Raw genomic sequence first — 19,230 nt, forward strand, 5'->3', positions numbered from 1 at the left:
AATACTCATGCACAGAGCTCTCTAGATCCCATCCAATAAAAATAAATAGGCCATATAGCCAGACAACCCCAATAAGCCTTTTCCACAAGCCTGCAGAAAAGCAAGGCTTCAAAGGGTTTTCTTTTCTTCTGAATATTAACAGCAAGATACACTGAACATACATTTTGAAGCAATATAGGCACTACTGCATGTGTGGCAAGGATTTTGAGGATGTAATGTCTGAATTGATCTTACTATTTGTCATTGCCATTTTATGCTTTAACTACTCTCACCTGTATTGCACTGGAGATGCAGCTACTGTGTGTCGAAAAGGGATCAGTTGGTGAATGAGTGTGAGAAGTGTCTCCAGCATTTTAACATGTACTTTTTTAGTGGCTAGTAAAAAAGACCCAATGGACTCCATCAAATCAGAGCTGGATCTGGTCTAGTAAACAAACATGCTTGGGGTTCTGCAACCATACACTGGCCCTGACTGACAATGTATTTGGGGTGGTCATGTCTTGTCTGTCAACGCAGTACATTCCAGCTCTCTTCAAGGTAAGACCGCATAAAGTCATAGAACCTTCAACTCTGGTAAGGGCTGTCCCCCACCCTCATCCAGGGATATCCTCTCTTCCGTGTTCTGGGATGGAGAAGCGGAACAGTGAACACCTGCACTTCCAGCCCACAAATGTTAGGGGTGGATCAAGCCCTAGGCAATTCAGGACTGGCAACACAGAGAGAAAGAGAGAGAGAGAGAAAGAGAAAATGCTATGCATATTCTGAAATCTTTGGGACTGCATGCTATCATGGGTGAGGAGGAGACACAGACTGTCAATTACTCATTTGATTTAAATGCAGGACAATTGATTTTAAAATTATTCAGAGAATCGTAAGAGTCAAACAAGTTCTTTTTTCCAGAAGTACCAGTAAGAACTTTCATATACATAGTTTTCTTTCTGTAGATTTCTTTACTCATCTCAAACCTCTATTTAATTGCAATTTTGCTAATCTACTTTCATAACATTGCTGTTAATAGGATTGAAGAAACAAATAAAGTTTCTTTTTTTATGTTGTTAAGAAAAAAAAATTGCTCAATATTTTATTTTCCATCATGTTTTATTCATAGATTGAATCAAGTCTACACAACATTTGGCTAATATGCTGTCCATGTAGAAGCCCTTTAATTCTGTAGACATACCTATGTGATATTTTGTTGTTGTTGTTCAGTCGTTAAGTCTCGTCCAACTCTTTGTGACCCCATGGACCATAGCACGCCAGGCCTTCCTGTCCTCTGCACTCTCCCGGAGTGTGCTCAAGTTCATATTCATTGCATCGGTGATGCTATCTAACCATCTCATCCTCTGCCATCCCCTTCTCCTTTTGCCTTCAATCTTTCCCAGCATCAGGGTCTTTTCCAGTGACTTTTCTCTTCTCATTAGGTGGCTGAAATATTTGAGCTTCAGCTTCAGTATCTGTCCTTCCAATGAGCACTCAGGGTTGATTTCCTTTAGGATGGACTGATTGGACCTCCTTGCAGTCCAAGGGACTCTCCAGCACCACAGTTCAAAAGCATCGATTCTTCGGCGCTCAGCCTTCCTTATAGTCCAACTCTCACAGCCATACGTTACTACTGGGAAAACCATCGCTTTGATGATACGAACCTTTGTCGGCAAGGTGATGTCTCTGCTTCTTACTATGCTGTCTAGGTTTGCCATAGCTTTCCTCCCAAGGAGCAAGTGTCTTTTAATTTCATGGCTACAGTCACCGTCTGCGGTGATCTTGGAGCCCAAGAAAATAAAATCTGTCACTCCTTCCATTTCTTCCCCTTCTGTATGCCAGAAAGTGATGGGGCCAAATGCCATGATCTTCGTTTTTTTAATGTTGGGTTTCAAACCAGCTTTTGCACTCTCCACTTTCACCCTTAACAAGAGGCTCTTTAGATCCTCTTCGCTTTCTGCCATTAGGGTGGTATCGTCTGCGTATCTGAGGTTGTTGATAATTCTCCCAGCAATCTTAATTCTGACCTGTGATTCATCCAACCTGGCGTTTCTCATGATGTACTCTGCATATAAGTTAAATAAGCAGAGTGACAATATGCAGCCTTGTCGTACTCCTTTCCCAATTTTGAACCAATCAGTTGTTCCATGTCCGGTTCTTACTGTTGCTTCTTGACCCTTGTACAGGTTTCTCAGGTGACACGTAAGGTGGTCTGGTACACTCATCTCTTTCAGAATTGGCCACAGTTTGTTGTGATCCACACAATCAAAGGCTTTAGCGTAGTCAATGAAGCAGAAATAGACGTTTTTCTGGAATTCTCTTGCTTTCTCCATGATCCAGCGAATGTTGGCGATTTGACCTCTAGTTCCTCTGCCTCTTCGAAACCCAGCTTGTACTTCCGGTAGTTCTCGGTTCACATACTGCTGAAGCCTAGCTTGTAGGATTTTGAGCAAAACCTTGCTGGCATGTGAAATGAGCACAATTGTACGGTAGTTTGAACAGTCTTTGGCATTGCTCTTCTTTGGAATTGGAATGTAAACTGACTTTTCCAGTCTTGTGGCCACAGTTGAGTGTTCCAAATTTGTTGACATATTGAGTGCAGCATTTTAACAGCATCATCTTTTAGGATTTTAAATAGCTCAGCTGGAATACTGTCATCTCCACTAGCTTTGTTGTTAGTATTGCTTCCTAAGGCCCACTGGACTTCACTCTCTAGGATGTCCAGCTCAGGCTCAGTGACCGCACTATCAAGTCTATGAGGGACATTCCTGTATGGTTCTTCTGTGTATTCTGTCCACCTCTTCTTAATCTCATCTGCTTCTGTTAGGTCCCTGCCTTCTTTGTCCTTTATCATGCCCGTCTTGGCACAAGACGTTCCCTTGAGATCTCCGATTTCCTTAAAGAGATCTCTAGTCTTTCCCATTCTATTGTTTTCCTCGATTTCTTTGCATTGTTCATTTAAGAAGGCCTTCTTGTCTCTCCTTGCTATTCTCTGGAACTCTGCGTTCAGTTGGATATATCTTCCCCTTTCTCCCTTGCTTTTCGCTTCCCTTCTTTCCTCAGCTACTTGTAAAGCCTCATCAGACAGCCACTTGGCTTTCTTGCACTTCTTTTTCTTTGGGATGGATTGAGTTGCTGCCTCCTGAACAATGTTATGGACCTCCATCCATAGTTCCTTAGGCACTCTGTCTTATCAGGTCTAATCCCTTAAATCTATTCCTCACCTCCACGGTATATTCATAAGGGATATGATTGAGGTCATACCTGAATGGTTTAGTGGTTTTCCCTACATTCTTCAATTTAAGCTGAAATTTTGCAACAAGAAGCTCATGATCTGAGCCACAGTTAGCTCCAGGTCTTGTTTTTACTGACTGTATAGAGCTTCTCCATCTTTGGCTGCAAAGGACATAATCAATATGATTTTGATATTGACCATCTGGTGATGTCCATGTGTAAAGTCACCTCTTGTGCTGTTGGCTATGAGTGTTTGCTATGATCAGTGTGTTCTCTTGGCAAAACTCTATTAGCCTTTGTCCTGCTTCATTTTGTACACCAAGGTCATGCTTTCCTGTTATCAGAGTGATTTCTTGACTTCCTACTTTAGCATTCCAATCCCCTATGATGAAAAGGACATCTTTTTTTGGTGTTAGTTCTAGAAGGTTTTGTAGGTCTTTATAGAACTGATCAACCTCAGCTTCTTTGGCCTCAGTGGTTGGGGCATAGACTTGAATTACTGTGATGTTGAATGGTTTGCCTTGGATTCGTACGGAGATCATTCTATCATTTCTGAGATTGTACCCCAGTACTGCTTTTCCCACCCTTTTATTGACTATGAGTGCTACTCCATTTCTTCTAAGGGATTCTTGCCCACAGTAGTAGATATGATGGTCACCTGAATTAAATTCGCCCACGCTTGTCCATTTTAGTTCGCTGATTCCCAAGATGTCCATGTTCAATCTTGCCATCTCATGTTTGACCACCTCCAGCTTACCTTGATTCACTGATCTTACATTCCAGGTTTCTAAACAATATTGTCCTTTACAGCATCGGACTTTCTTTTCACCACCAGACACATCCACAGCTGAGTATCCTTTCAGCTTTGGCCCAGCCGCTTCGCTGTTTCTGGCGCTACTTGGAAATGCCCTCTGCTCTTCCCCAGTAGTATATGGGACACCTTCCGACCTGAGGGGCTCATCTTCCGGCGTCATATCTTTTAGCCTTGTGATACGTTTTCTTGGCAAGAATACTGGAGTGGGTTGCCATTTCCTTCTCCAGTGGACCACATTTTGTCAGAACTCTCCGCCATGACCTGTCCGTCTTGGGTGGCCCTGCACGGCATAGCTTATGGCTTCACTGAGCTACGCAAGCCCCTTCGCCACAACAAGGCAGTGACCCATGAAGGGGATGTGATATTTTACCATCATACAAAGAGGAACATGGTATTGAAATACTAGACCAGCCCATGGGTTCTGGGTGGCTTGTTAACCACGGCAATAAGCCACCACTGATGGCTTACCCGATGTGGTAAGCTGCTCCAGCAAGGGTAATTATGGAAATCTGGCCCCACCCCACCCGGCACATGCTGCATGGAAAAAAAGCCACAGTGGTTTATTTCCCCTTCTGTGATCATGTGAACCCAGTCACTATGATTAAGAAGTCACCATATTTATATGTTATACTTCTTAACAACTTTTCTCTGCAAAGGACTCAAACTGCTCTACAATACAAACAACATATTTGGGAATTAAACAAAACAGTAAGACAACTAATGCCATGCTTCTATGTTGAACTGGATTGAACTTAAGATTAATCCTGCATGTCTAACTGATACAAATTAGGATAGGAACTCTACAGAATAAATTTATTTCAGTGGGCAGTATCCTAGTTAACGTAGATTACGTTGTGCTAGTATAAGTGACTTCTAGAGCAAGACCAATATAATTTTCCAGGTAAAGCTGGCACACCAGCAAACACTATTGGCATTGAGCTAGAGATTGCTTACACTAGTTCAATTTACGTTACACTAGTGCTGAAAAGAATATTGCCCAAGGTGCTAAATATGGTGAAATACTGAGAAGCAATCAGTATCTTGTCCTTGACCTACAGATGGGCTAACTATTTACTTCTTAATGAAATCTGAACCCCTAAAAGCAAACCAGTTTTCCCGCCCAATGACAAGAGACTATACAAAAGGAGGAAAGGAAGGACATCGTTCCACTATTATAGCAGTGGGCAACTTGTGGCCCTCCAGATGTTTTAGCCTACAACTCCCATAATCCCCCACCATTGGCCATGCTGGTTAGGACTGATGGGAGTGGTAGGGCAAAACATCTGGAGGGCCACAAGTTGCCCACCCCTACAGTGTCACATAAGCAGGAGCAAACTGGAGTGGGCTTAGAATGGGGAATGAGATAAGCAATAGCAAGCCAGTCTGGCTTTAAATGAGCACCATGAATGATTAAACAACTTCGTTCACATCCCCAGAACAGTCTTAATAGGAACATTAACAATGCATTTAATTGTTACATCATTGTATATAAGTATACATGTTTGGACTGTTTATTGTATGTAGTTGAAATACTTTTAAAGTATTCTAGTTTATTTATATTGTGTTATCAATGGGCATGGTACTTTTGAACATTTGAGACCTGTACTAAGAAGTTCACAATCCAAATTTTAGCATGGGAAACAACAGGGAAAGTGGAAGAAAATGGAACCAGGGTATAAGTTGGGGAAGAATATGCATTTATTTCAGTTACACCTACTTAGGCTTGTGGTTATAGTAGGACAGGAGAACTAGGGAGTCATGCCACACGTATCATAGAAAAGGTGTTTGTTGAAGGAAGAGGTGACATCACAGAAGTGTCCTGGCAAGAAGTTCTGGGCTAAAGGGGCAGCAAGGGGCAGAGCCATTTTGAGGAAGAAGGCAGCCTTGGATGTGAAGAGTATGGGCAGGGATGTATCAGGATCAAACAGTAGATAGATAAGGATGGGCATGGCCATGGAAGGCTTTGAAGGAAAGGACAATGAGATTGTGCTAGATCCAGGAGTGAAAGGAAGCTTTGAACTCTTATGTTGCTTTACCTACAAACATAAAAAAATTTCTGAAAAAAAAAAAGGAACTGATATCTTATGTGGAAGAAGGGAGGGTTTTTTGCCCCTAGTTTGTGGTGATCAAGTTCTCCCTGGATCACTTCACAATTGACTTGGAGTGCAATCCTATGCAGGTTTAAATGGAAAATAAAGTCCTACAACTCCTAACATTCCCCAGTCAGCTGGCTGGGGAATGTTGGGAGTTGTAGGACTTTTTTTCCATCTAAACCTGCATAGGACTGTGCCCTCAGTCTTTTTGAGCTCTCTTCAAAGAACTCCAGAAGATTGCTCAGAAAGACTGTGAAGAGCAGGGGAGCTCAGCATCAGCCCACTACTGTCATCAGGCCCTCCACCATCACTAGGTTCCCCCCTCCTCTGTCAAAGTTTACCTTGCAAGGCAGGTGGGGGAGAACCAATGGCAAGGACAGCTGGAGATGGCAAGAATGTCATCCTTGTATTTCCTGACTTCCTGGCATCAGTGGAAATTCCCATATATGCTGTTGCTGGGAAGTCTGGCAATATTTCCCCTGAATCAGTTCATTGTTCAGAAGTACATACTGCTGCAGTGAAGCTCGGGAACTGTGGTTTTCAATTCCTCCTGACCCAAAAGGAATGGAAAACTATAGTGCTCAAGTTTCCTAGTGGCAACAAATGCATTAAAGAGTGAGCCTCCACTGTTGGCACTCTCCTCTAATGCTATTCTCCCCCATCGCAAGGAAAAGGTTGAAAAGGGGTGTGTGTGTGGTGCTGAATCGACCCTATTACGAGCCAAGCCTGAATTCTGGTTGATGCTTGGGCTCAGATCATAATGGGATCAGGCCATAGTGGAGGGGAGGGGGTGCGCAACTCCCGAGTTCGCCATTCCAACCCATTCTCCCATTAAGGTACTCAAGTGTGATCACCTATTCTGACTACACACTTCCAAAGCAGTTCCGAAAACGGGACACCTTCTTGTGAGCCAGCACAAAATATCAAAGCTGTTCAGAATTATCTATAGTCTATAATGTGTTATCTAGATTTTAGAATATGGCAACTTCATGCCCCAAGAAATGAGTTCAGCATCTTTCACCTTATATAATATTAAGTCTCTCCCCAGTTTTCCTGTTAATAAGATTCCTTTAGCCAGCAGACAGATTGTGAATACAGGCAGTTTCATCTACTAAAAGACAACATAAATCATTATTGAGAAAGGAGAGACTGCAGTAAGGTTATCACCATACAGCCTTCTCCATGAAAGGTTTGCATTAAAGCATTAGTGAAATTAATTCATCTTTCACAAGAGCTTTGAGCAGTATCGGTGATCTATGATAACAACCAATTTCTCACTATGGAGGGGGGAAAAATGACTCAGCCCTGATAGACTACACAAATCTGCTTTTTAAAAATGACCTAACATTATCTGGAGTGTTGCTCCCAAAGGCATCGTTTGAGATTCATGCGCAGCCAAGAGAAGCCATAAATCAGTTCAGAAAGTTTTGTTACTTTTATATGCAGTGGGCTGTAATTATTTTGAATTGCATTATGCCTCAATCATTGTAATTACTTTTAGATCATCCTTAAGCGGCAGTAATAAAAAGAAAAGGAATCAGTCTTAAACTAAGGGCAAAATGCACCCCCACCAAAAGAACATAAATGTTACATTAGAAGATGGTGTAAACACACAGTAATGTAAAGTTGATGTAAATTTTGCAAACTAAGCATACAAAATATCCACTGTTTGCACAGCTACTGACGGTAGTTCATGAAGGCAATACTCCTATACACTTACTTGAGAGTAAGTGCCACTGAACTCAATGAGGCTTACTTCTAAGTAAACATGCATATAATTAAATGTCTGAGATTCACAGGGCAAATAAAACCTATTGGCTTAGTACAGAGATTTAAGGGTGCATCGCTATACATGTGTTATACATGAGGGGCAACAGGACTTGGGAGAATGCCAGATACACTGCCACCATGGCAGATACACTGGTGGAACACCTCTGATGCGTCTCCATTGACAGCACAACTTTACAACAGCCCCATACCCAGTGTAAAGAACTTCCCTCTTCGTGATTTCAATGGAAGATGGGGGGAAAAAAAAAGAAGTTCCTGCAAGAACTACCCTGCTTATGTCACCACAACTTAGTGTGGTGTTCTGTGATTGGACGCTGAGGTGTCAGAACCAGTGAATAAGCCACTGGTAGGATTATAGTTTCTACCTTTATAACTGGTAGGCTTATAGAATGACTGCACCAGGTCACTAGTGCAAATGAGATCACAATCAAGCCCTCTATCCTCTGGAATGCTCAATTGTCTAAACTTACCTCTGGGAAATAATCCTGTGGAAACTTTTCTTTTTCCAGCATAGGCGTACTTTCTAATGTATCTGAGTAGATTTCTTTCCCCGTAACTTTTTTATACTTCTTAGCTAGGAAGAAATAAGGAACATTTCTAATACCTCTGTTAACATAACCAGGTTTTAACATGCACAATGGAGGAATGAATGCATTAATGAATGAATGGATTTGATTACTGCCTTGCTCAAACTAAGCAGGACTATGTTTGGTCACTGAGTAGTCTGGAGATTGTCTAGGAACCCTATTTACATTCCTTGAGTTCCATGGAAGAAAAGCTGGATACAAATATAATTAAACAATAAGGGTGAAATCCAACACTGCACGAACAGAAGACAAGTTCACGTAATGGATCTTTCCTTTCTCTCTTCCCCTGCACCAAATGCCTCTCCAAAAGTGGTGGTGGTGATGGTGGGGAACCCACTGAACATTGTCAGCTGTGTTTTGCGGGGCTTTAGTAGGAGGGGGGAATTGCCAAAAGCTGGCTGGAGAAATGTTGTACCACTCATGCAAGGTTCCTGATTTTGGTGATTTTCCCCTCCCACTGCAGCCCAATAAGAGACAGCCCACCATGTTTGGTAGGACCCAGACCCTCTGAGGAGGCTTTTCAGGGGGTACAGACAGCAACGTGGGTTTCATGCTAAATAAACTAAATAAATAAATAAACAGCACAATGCGGGATTTCACCCTAAATAAATTGGAATAGGGTGAAGGTTGAATTTGGTGGTGGAAGCAATCAGGTACAAAATCACAGACTTAGCACTAAAACTTAAGTGCATGTATTGGACATCTCCACAATTCACTTGATTAAGAATAACCCCTATGATTGTTCAGCAACCATTAAACTGTTACATGTGGAGAAAATGAGTGGACAGACAAGTTAATCTCTCATTAAAAAGTTCGCATATCACTGCTGCAATTTACATTGTTCTTTTTCAGGAATAAAATATGCTGTGATGAGTCTTTGACATTATGTCTGAGATTTTACTTGAACATCAAAAAGATGATGACTAGAAGGATTTATGGTACTTAAACCTTGAAATGCAGTACTCATAGAACTGCTGCTCAAATCCTTCACTGAAGACAGACCCCCCCCACACACCTTCAATTACAAGAAAGGGGGCAATCTATCTTGGGTAAGAACAAGAATAATGAAACTGAACAATTGAGACAATTAGTTCACTTACAATTTCAATGATGTTTCAAATAAATGTGGTGCAAAGATGTAGAATGGATGTGACCTGTCTCAATAAGTTAAGTGAAGTTTATGAAATTTTTATAATGAAATTAGAGCAGACATTTCTCAAAACCTGAAATGGGGTACTTTTAAAATGATCAAAGTTGTTCCACACATTGGAAAGAGCATGCTTTAAATCTTCATACAAACTTCAGCAAAGCAAATACATACAATTTATACATAAAATAAAAAAAATAAAAAACACATTTAGTTGTATTAAAAACATTACTACTGTTGGCTGCCTTGAACGCCATTTTTGTGGGATAAAAAATGTAATAAATAAATAATTTAATTAAATCACACGGTTTCTTAAAATTTGCTTCACTGATATCTGAAGGCAGTGTGGTGTAGTGGTTAGAGAACTGAAGTGAGACAAGGACTGGGGAAACCTAGGTTCAAATCTTGATTCAGCCATGAAGCTCACAGGGAGAGTTTGGCCAGTGCCTCTCCAGGGTTTCAGGGGATGTCTTTCCCATCACCCACTTTCTGATCCTTTTAACTGCAGATGTGCAGGATTACATCTGGGATCTTCTGCATGCCCACTGAGCCATAGCTCCTTTCCTTTGCTGTCCTTTAAACTACTCTTTCTCAAACAAGCTGTCCTTTGAGTTTCTTTTTCTTAACCTTACGGGGTTGCTGTGAAAGAAGGGGGAAGCTAGCACTGGAACACAACTGGATGCTACCCAATGCTCCCAGAGAGGCAAAAAGTCTTTGACCTAGCACCCACTATGGCTTAATTTACCTGTGATGGCTTGTCATGTCATACTGGGGGCCTGCATTTTTGCATGGCACCTGTCTTGCTGTGTCTTGCAAACTCAGGTGGCAGAGGTTGTTTGAGGGTTAGACCACCCTAGAATAACCCATGGCTTGTTTTAGGTTCCTGCAGCTTAGGTTCGCATGACACGACAAGCCATGGAAAGCCAGGCACCTGTGGGCGCCATGCAAAAGTGGTGCCTGTGGGTGCCCAGCATAACACAGCAACTCCCATGGGTAAATTAAACTACGGTGGGCTGTTGTGACATGCAAACAGGCTCTTTGTGTCCTTCCATACATTTCATTTTGAGGTGTACGCTTAAAACTTCTTAGGCCTCCATACAGCTAAAAATGGAAAGTGTGAACCCTGGTTTGCAAACACAGGTCTCAGACAGGTACACTGATCAGAACTTTTGACTGGCTGCAGCTCCTTGTCAAACATTCACCCAGAGGCGAACTGAGGCTTTCCCTGATTAACATGTGAAAACACTCCTCAAAAAGCAACATAGGCTGCTCCTTCTAACATGAGCAGAATTGAACAGTGTGACATTCACAATGAAACTCTATAATATCTACTGAAAAGTAAAGCCCACTGAATTCAGTGGAACTTACTCTGAGAAAGGCGTGTATAGGACTGGAGTTGGACTTATTTCTTACACTTACCTTTAAAGTCAAATTGGTAAATGTTTTTCAAGGATTCATGTAGAAAGTAAAAACTTCCCAGTGCCTATATAAAAAAAACACAAGTTCAGCAGAATATACAGAGATTGCTTTTAAAAACTTTAAACATGAACCATTTGTCCATCATCAGAAAACGGAATTAGGGTGCAAATCCTATGCAAGTTTAGATAGAAAAAAGTCCTACAGCTCCCAGCATTCCCCAGCCAGCTATGCTGTCTGGGGAACGCTGGGTGCTGTAGGGACATTTTTTCAATAAACCACAAAGTCTTAATTTCTTTTGGTGTTTAAATACAATGTTATCCTTAAGGAGTAGCTCGTTCAACGCTTCAAGAGGATTTCATAGAAATTCCAGTTCCAACCTTTTGCAACACTGTCTGACCAGCCAGTAACTACTCTCCACAGACCCACAAAAGCTATCCACGTCACAAGGAAAGTTTTCTGTTTAATTGGAGAAATAATGTTGACTACATGACAAGCTATACCTGCTGGAACTCACAGTCGAGTGTGGCAAGTCCACCTAAAATCCTATGGTGGGTTCCACCAAGGCAACAGCCTGTCCTCCTCACCACCTGGTCTGCCAATTCTGTTTTGGGTAGAATTTGGCAGCACTGGGCAGTACAGCTACTTTGAGTCAGGTTATTACTTCACTACCCTCTTTAGTATCAGCTTAAATTCTGAATCAAAACCCAAATTCTGTAGTTGCAGGATAGACAAGCTTGAGCACAGGCCTGCCTGCCTGCCTGCCTGCCTGCCTGCCTTTCTTTCTTTCTTTCTTTCTTTCTTTCTTTCTTTCTTTCTTTTCTTTTTTACATGAAAGCATGATTATATAAAAGGTAAAGGTGTCCCCAACCAGTCGTGTCCGACTCTAGGGTGTGGTGCTCATCTCCATTTCTAAGCCGAAGAGCCAGCGCTGTCCGAAGACGCTTCCGTGGTCATGTGGCCGGCATGACTGAACACCGAGGTGCATGGAACGCTGTTACCTTTCCCGCCGAAGCGGTACCTATTTATCTACTTGCAATTTCTTGCTTTCGAACTGCTAGGTTGGCAGAAGCTGGGACTGAAGACGGGAGCTCACTCCGTCACGCAACACTCGGGTCTCGAACTGCTGTCCTGCCGACCTTCCGGGCTGCAGTTCAGCGTCTTAACCATTAAGCCACCGCGGCCAAAAGCCCTTCAAGAGCATTGGTATTTAAGAATTATCTCTGTGATTCCTAGGAAGATAAAGGCCAGTGTATCACTAGAATATAACCAGAAGGAAGCATCTGCTTTTTATTAATTGCTAATGATATTATATTACGATATTAAATATTAGGCAGCAGCATTTTTATCTTATACAATATTCTTTTTTTAAAAAAATCTTTTTCTAAAGTCTGTCAATCTTTCTTCTTCAGAATGGTTAACCTTGGAGTCCTCTTCAAGAATGCCTGCTGCTGCTGCCGCTGCTGATTTGCTTCCTCCATGGATAAATGCATAATAAAAAATAACAATAAAAAAAAAAAACCTGGAGCAAGCTGCCTGGGTCACAAGAAAGTGTACTCATCAATTAAAAGTGTGTGACAGTGTTTTCCGTTGGATGAACTAATATGTCAAGGAGACGGGCAGGACCTCATGTTTGTGCTTTTGACAAATCAGCACATTTTCAGTCTCTAGATGTGCAGCTTCTCATAAATAATGCAGCAATCAGTGAGCCAAAACTCTGCTCTGCCAGAAGGGTGTTCCTGTCTTCTCACTACTGAGGTGTGTGTTTGTTTTTTAAGAGTCAAAAATAAAACAAAATGATCCCTTTGGAATAGTATTGGTCTCCTCCCCTTTCACTAATAATTAAACTAATACACTGTTTTCCTCAATGAAAGAGATTAAAGGAGGAGCACATGCTCTGCAAACAGGAAGTCTTAAATCCAATCTCTGGCAGCTCAGGGAGTGGGACAGGCCCCTGGCTGTAGGGGTGGCCCAAGACATTCTGCTGTCTGGGACAAAAGACAAGACGTCTCTCTCCCTCCACCACCCACCGTCTATGGGCAGAAATCCACTAGACCAGCATTTGAATCTTTCTTCAACCCTGGAAGCATCTTCTACTGCAGCTAAGGACAAAAGGCTAGCTAAGGGGCCGCAGGGCAAGACACCTGGTTCACATAGTTTTGTTTGCCAAAACCCTGCTGGTTCTTTCAGCTGCCTGAGGTCTTGGAGATCTTCTGCCCAGTACGAAGCCAAGACATTGTCTTGGCTGAAGCGGAGCCCAGATGGCATGTTCTCCTCCCCCCACACCAGGACCAACACTTTAAAAGGTCTTGCTGTACAATTCAGATACCAGTCCTTGCATTCATCTATTCCCCTTTCCCGCTGCTGAATAGAGGGGCCAGTCCTGCTTCTGCCAGTCAGAATACTGGGCTTTATGGCCCAGTGCTCTGAACCGGTATTTATTTGTTTGTTTAAAACACTCCTATACCACTAGGGATGGGTGAATGAGCCATGACTGACCTTGCTAAGCTTCCCTGAACATCCACTCGCTGCTCATCTGTCCTTAATTTGCGCTCAAGTTCATGATTGTTGCTTGTTTTATGCAAATGGGAATACTGTGCAAAATGAATGGCTCAAGCATGAACGTTGTGAAAAAACTTCCAAAATGTGGGCAAATTTTCTCCATAGAAGGGAAGCAATCCTATGGCCACTAGATACCGTCTAGAGGGCTGTAGGATTTTCCCCAGCAACTGTGCTTTTTGCCCCTCCCCCTCCCAGCCAGCACAGTTCTCTCTGCACCGGCTACGTCTCTGTGCTTGGAAACAGAGCACGGAGATGGTGAAAAGGGGGCAGTTCCAGGGGCGGGGAGGGGAGGAGACTGCAGAAGCCATGTTACGCAGCTTCCTATGTGCTGTGCGGCCTCTCCCTCCCTCCCTCTCCGAAGCTCCCTGGCTAGACGGGTGAAATTGCCTGTCAAGCCATAAATGTAGGGCAGCTGGAACATGGAGGCGAGGATCACCTCCATGCTCTGGCTGCCCTGCATTGGATAGTTGCCAGCTTCTGAGTCTTCATAGGACTGTGTCCTAAAGTATGGGTGATTTAAAAGTTGCACATTTTGAGGAAGTTGTGCATTTTTCAAGTACACATTTTGTGAATGTGAACACAATTTCAGGGATTTGTGAACATTTTCAGAGACAATGCATTCCTGTTCCCATTCTCATTTGGGATTGCAAACAGGGCATTTTTGAGTGATTTGCGAACTGAAACGTAATTCTCAAACATCCCTAATACCACCTTCCTTCTGCAAATCAGATTCCAGGGCAGTGTACAAAAATATAGATAATAAATTATTTAAACCCGATACAATACAACCACTGCTAACAATAACAACCATAATAGAAGGTAGCAGATAAGGCAGACTGAAGGATTATGCAAATTAAAATGCCTGGGTAAATGAAAATGGCTTCATGTTGTGCCAAAAAGATTGTAAAGTAGCTGCCAGCCAGGCATAACTTTTTAGGGAGGGCATTTCAAAGCCAGGGCCTCAACACTGAAAAGGCCCTCTCCTTTGGGATTACTAATGCACTTCCAATAAGGAAGGCACTTGGAAAAGGGCCTCAGCAGAACTTGGGCAGTATCCAACACTGCTGCTCTGCTTACCCTATTGACATAGCACTGCAGTAATGGCCTCTAGCGCTACACCAATAGTGTAAACTGGTGCAACGGGTTTTCTGTGGACACCCGTCATGACAGTTTGTGCTATTGGCACAGTGGTAGAGGTCGCCTGTGCTAGCGCTATGTCAACTGTAAAAGTGGAGCAGCAGCAGCTGATACTGTCCCTTAAAACATAGGCAAGCTGATATGCTTTCATTTGAAAGCAGGTTCATATGAGTTTATGATCTACTGAACTTTTTTGAGATTTTAGATGTTCAAGTTTCATTTAGATGTTCAAGATGTTCAAAATCAAACAAGATTTAGATGTTCAGCTCAAAAATCTGCCTTAAAGCTCATTAAGGCTTTCGGTGTTCTGTTCACATTTGCTATTGTGAGTTTCTTGAAGAAATAATGAAGTGGAAGGGGTGTCAAGAACTGACAGGAGGGGTTTAGTCAGCATCCATCTTGGAATGTTGTGAAAATAAGTTATTTCTAAGGAGGTGTATGAACTTGAGCACGCTCCAGGAGAGAGCGCAGGACAGGAAGGCCTGGCGTACTATGGTCCATGGGGTCACGAAGAGTCGGACACGACTGAACGACTGAACAACAACAAAGGAGGTGTGCAGCATCCATATGTAGGCAGTAGCATTTGGAGAGCCCTCTTGACACTAGGGGTGCTCCCAACTGTGTCAGCTAAGTCCATGTCAGTTAGAATCCACCAAATCAGTTTTGTATTCTCATGCCTGGGCTAAAATGTTGTTATCCCTCATGTTCAGGGTCATTTTCTGAAATCTCTGATTTATGCAGGGTCAGGGGAAATTCTGTATTTAACTAACTAGGGCATGTGTTAAGATAATTAGGATGTTGTTGATACATTTTATCCACTTGCTAAGATTTCAGCAATGTGTAAAGAACAAAAGAGACCTCCCCCCCGCCCCAAGTTCAGTGAGGAAGGAAGATTCTTTCCCAGATCACATCACAATTTCTGGTTGCCATTTTTCTCTCTCTTAGAACATGATTTTACAAAGCAATCCTAAGTATGCTTAAATCCCAGTATTCAATGGAGCTAACTTCCCTAGTAAGTGTGTTCAGGATTGCAGCCTGTTTGAGGGAGCACATCCCCCTACATATGCCTGCCTGAGGATTGAGGTCTGTTGGAGGAGCCCTCCTCTGCATCCCACCAGTGTGAGGCATACTCACTATGGTGAGACATGGGAGAGGGCTTTTTCTGCTGTGGCACCCTGGTTGTAGAATGCCCTCCCCTTGGAGGCCCGATTGGCACAGACACTGGTTTCATTTCTGTGTCAAGTTAAAACATGACTTTTTATCAAAGCCTTTGAGGGCTAAATGCATTCCCTAAAGTAGCACACTGCTTTAACTGTTTTATTGTTTTAGATTTGAAATTGGTATTAGCTTGCTTAATGGTTTAATGTGTTTTTAGCTGTTTAAATAAGTTATTGTTTTATACTGTCTAAATTGATTTTATTTGTATGCCACCCTGAGATCCCAATGATATAAGGTGGGATATAAATGTGTTAAATAATAAATACATAAATAAATAAGTAGCTGTTATCACTGGAAGAAGACACCATAAGATTTCTTTGCCGTGTACAAGATTAATTGTTGCAATGTGTGGGGCATATTTACACACCACTGTAGTACACGCATACACACTGTATTTCTGTCTTTCATGAGAGTTTGATGTCTCTCCTCTCTTTTGGTTTTTTGACATTAGACCTAAACACATTTATTTACAGGGAGCTACCATGGACCTCTAAGCATCTTTGACAGATATCGAATTGTAGCTCTTTTAAATCACATTTCTCAAAATATATAGGTGCCACAACTGTGTATTTATTTATTACATTTATATCCTGCCTTTTTTTCCTCCTTAAGGAACCCAAGGCAGCATACATAATCTTCCTCCTCTTCCATTTTATCCTTACAACAACAACCCTGTGAGGTGGGTTGGGCTGAGAGTCTGTGACTGGCCCAAAGTCACCCAGTGAGCTTCCATGGCCGAGTGGGGACTAGAACCCAGATCTCCTGACTTGCCCAGTCCAACACTCTAGCCAGTGGAAGAGCAGCTTGGATGCAACCACAGAGCCCCACCACCCGCAAAAGAATATCAGTGGAGGAAGTAGATGCATTTGGTCATCTACCCCCAATGAAATTAAGGGAGCAGCCCATACTGAGAATAGCTTCGTGTGCACATGGAAGAGTGCACAAAGACAGATGAAACAGAGCAAGTCGGACTATGCCAATAACATATATTTTTTACATTAAAGAGAATATATATTTCCATGCATGCTTCTAAGCGGCAATGAAATGTTTTGTTACTGCAAACAGTAATTTTCACCGAGCATTCACATCAATAATCTGTTGTTCATTTTGAGGTTCAATTAGCATCAAAAGAGATTTTGAGAAAAGCATTTTTGATTCTATGCAACAAAGAAACCCACAGCTACTAAGAGTGATACCAGCAATGACTATTGCAATATGAAATTGTTACTCTAATAAAAAATTGAAAGTATCTATAAAGGGTACAGACCACTATGCCTATTTAATTGTTAATTAGATGCTGAGATAGGGGTCGTTTCTCTTGTGCAAATTTAACAACTACAGGGAAGTACTTAAAATAAAATGTTTAAATAATTACCGCCCAGAGTAAACATTCACCGCATTACTTCATTGAATGTGCTAAAGCTAATATAGCAATTATGAAGAGTGCTTTAAATAAATGTAAAATAAATGGCCAATGACGACTCAGAAAGTGTAATTCATGTAGTCATAAAATCCATAATTAGCTCGAATGAATATTTAAAGTCAAAGTTCAACCTAACTTTTTCAATGTTTAACCTACTATATCAATATAGCTCAAGAAATACATTTGTCACTGAAAATGACAGCATCTGAATATTAATTAGCGTAGGTCACTGCTGACAGGAAGTCCTTATCTTGCCAGTCCTTTTGACTATAGTGCATGTCACCAGTATGTTTGTCACGTCTGATATTATTGATTACCTGCCTGTTTGGCCAAAAACAATTAAAAGGTTTTGTTTTTTTTTTACATATTTATAAACCTGACTGTCAAGAGCACTTATTTTTCCATTAGAAAAATGTACTCTATTAGCTGCCATATTTTAGTCTCAGGAGCAGCAGTAAATGAGGAGTAACTCTAGACAGCATGACAACATTTTTACATAAAACCACTCTTTTCTTGGTTAGTTTTTTTTTTTTTAAAGAATATTTCATTGGGCTCTTTTGTAGTGTAATAGAAATGGACCATCGTTATTATACGTAACCATTTTAAAAACTAATTCAGAGGCTGGGTTCCTTGTGTTCCTTAACAGTTTCATTCAGATGCTAATGGAATACATTTAGTTTTTACTTATAATTAAAAATATATGAAGATGAAGCTTCATATCCTCCAGGTGCACCAGTTCAACCGACATCATACTCTTATAGCAGTGGTGGGAACTTCTGAATGGCAGAATAACTCAGACTGTCTCTTATCCGTCAATCAATATGGTGCTAAAGCAGCTCCAGCATCTGGAGATCAGGAACAAAGACAAAAGGAAGCCAGGGAAGGAATGGAGTTTCTTACTAATCTTATGTTCTCAATTAAAGTGCTTTTGGTTCCCTGAACTGGGGTGAACGTCTAATTCTAAGTGGAAAAACTGACTGTGTACACAAATCAACTCATTAAAAAACAATCTATTACTTTTTATCTACAAACAAATTAGGTGTCCAGCAATTTATCATTCTCTGCATTAGCCTTATCAGCCAAAGTACACAGCATTAAACTGCTATTGTGATTTGTTTTCACATCAGGCCTTGTCTATCCAATATGCAGGCATCTGGAACTTTAAAAGTGGATTTTTTAAAGTGGATCTTAATATTTGTATTAACTCTTTAACAATGCAACAGCCTGATCTGAAGACCAGCAAATATATTGTCAACATACAAATTCTGTAGCATTAGGATATAAAAGTTTAATTTTTAAGGCAGGAATGTTAAGGCATCACAGATGGTTAGGATCAAGGTGCCAAAGTCCATCTAACTCCGTTTCTCTTGTCTTTACTAAGTTAACACTAACTGAATGTTTTCAGAAGGTGCAGAGTATGTTTCAAGTATCCAAAAGCAGGCACATACATTCCAAACAGGGTTGCAAATTCCAAGCAGTGTGTGTGTGTGTGTGTATGGGGGGGGGGGAGGGAGAGAGAAAGCTCTATACATATAACATATTTTAAGTTCCCAAGGCAACCAGATAACTGGTCTCCCTCCCCCTCCCTGCTCTCACTCTGATTCCACATAATTTGGGACTTCAAAATCAGCTAAAAATGATCACTGTCAGAATTTTACACCATCACTATCAATGAAGCTTTGGACAGAGCAATAAAAATGTCACATCGTACGCATATTACTTGTTATTTTGCTCTTTGAACAAATTATCCACAAAAGGATTATAGATTAAGCATTCTCAGTTACTTTTGTAGAAACACCTCGTTTCAGAATGAAACACTGAAATACATCCAG

General features: G+C 41.5%; 1 protein-coding gene across 7 annotated transcripts in view; it reads right to left on the reverse strand.

Annotated features, from left to right (window-relative positions):
- The window catches only part of INPP5A (inositol polyphosphate-5-phosphatase A), a 331,577-nt gene that overhangs the window by 133,607 nt on the left and 178,740 nt on the right, over nt 1–19,230 (reverse strand). For all 7 annotated transcript variants that reach the window (XR_014789433.1, XM_084845928.1, XM_084845927.1 and 4 more), the window contains exons 5-6: nt 11,062–11,125; nt 8,379–8,482 (exon numbers count right to left, since the gene is read on the reverse strand). Coding sequence is in view for 6 of the 7 variants with exons in the window: in XM_084845928.1 (XP_084702054.1) it covers nt 8,379–8,482; nt 11,062–11,125 (168 nt within the window). In the remaining variant the exon portion in view is untranslated. The remainder of the gene's footprint in view (nt 1–8,378; nt 8,483–11,061; nt 11,126–19,230) is intronic.

This window comes from Heloderma suspectum, chromosome 3 (genome assembly GCF_057233095.1).
Source record: "Heloderma suspectum isolate Gila_16-S chromosome 3, 16-S_ref, whole genome shotgun sequence".
NCBI lineage: Eukaryota > Metazoa > Chordata > Lepidosauria > Squamata > Helodermatidae > Heloderma > Heloderma suspectum.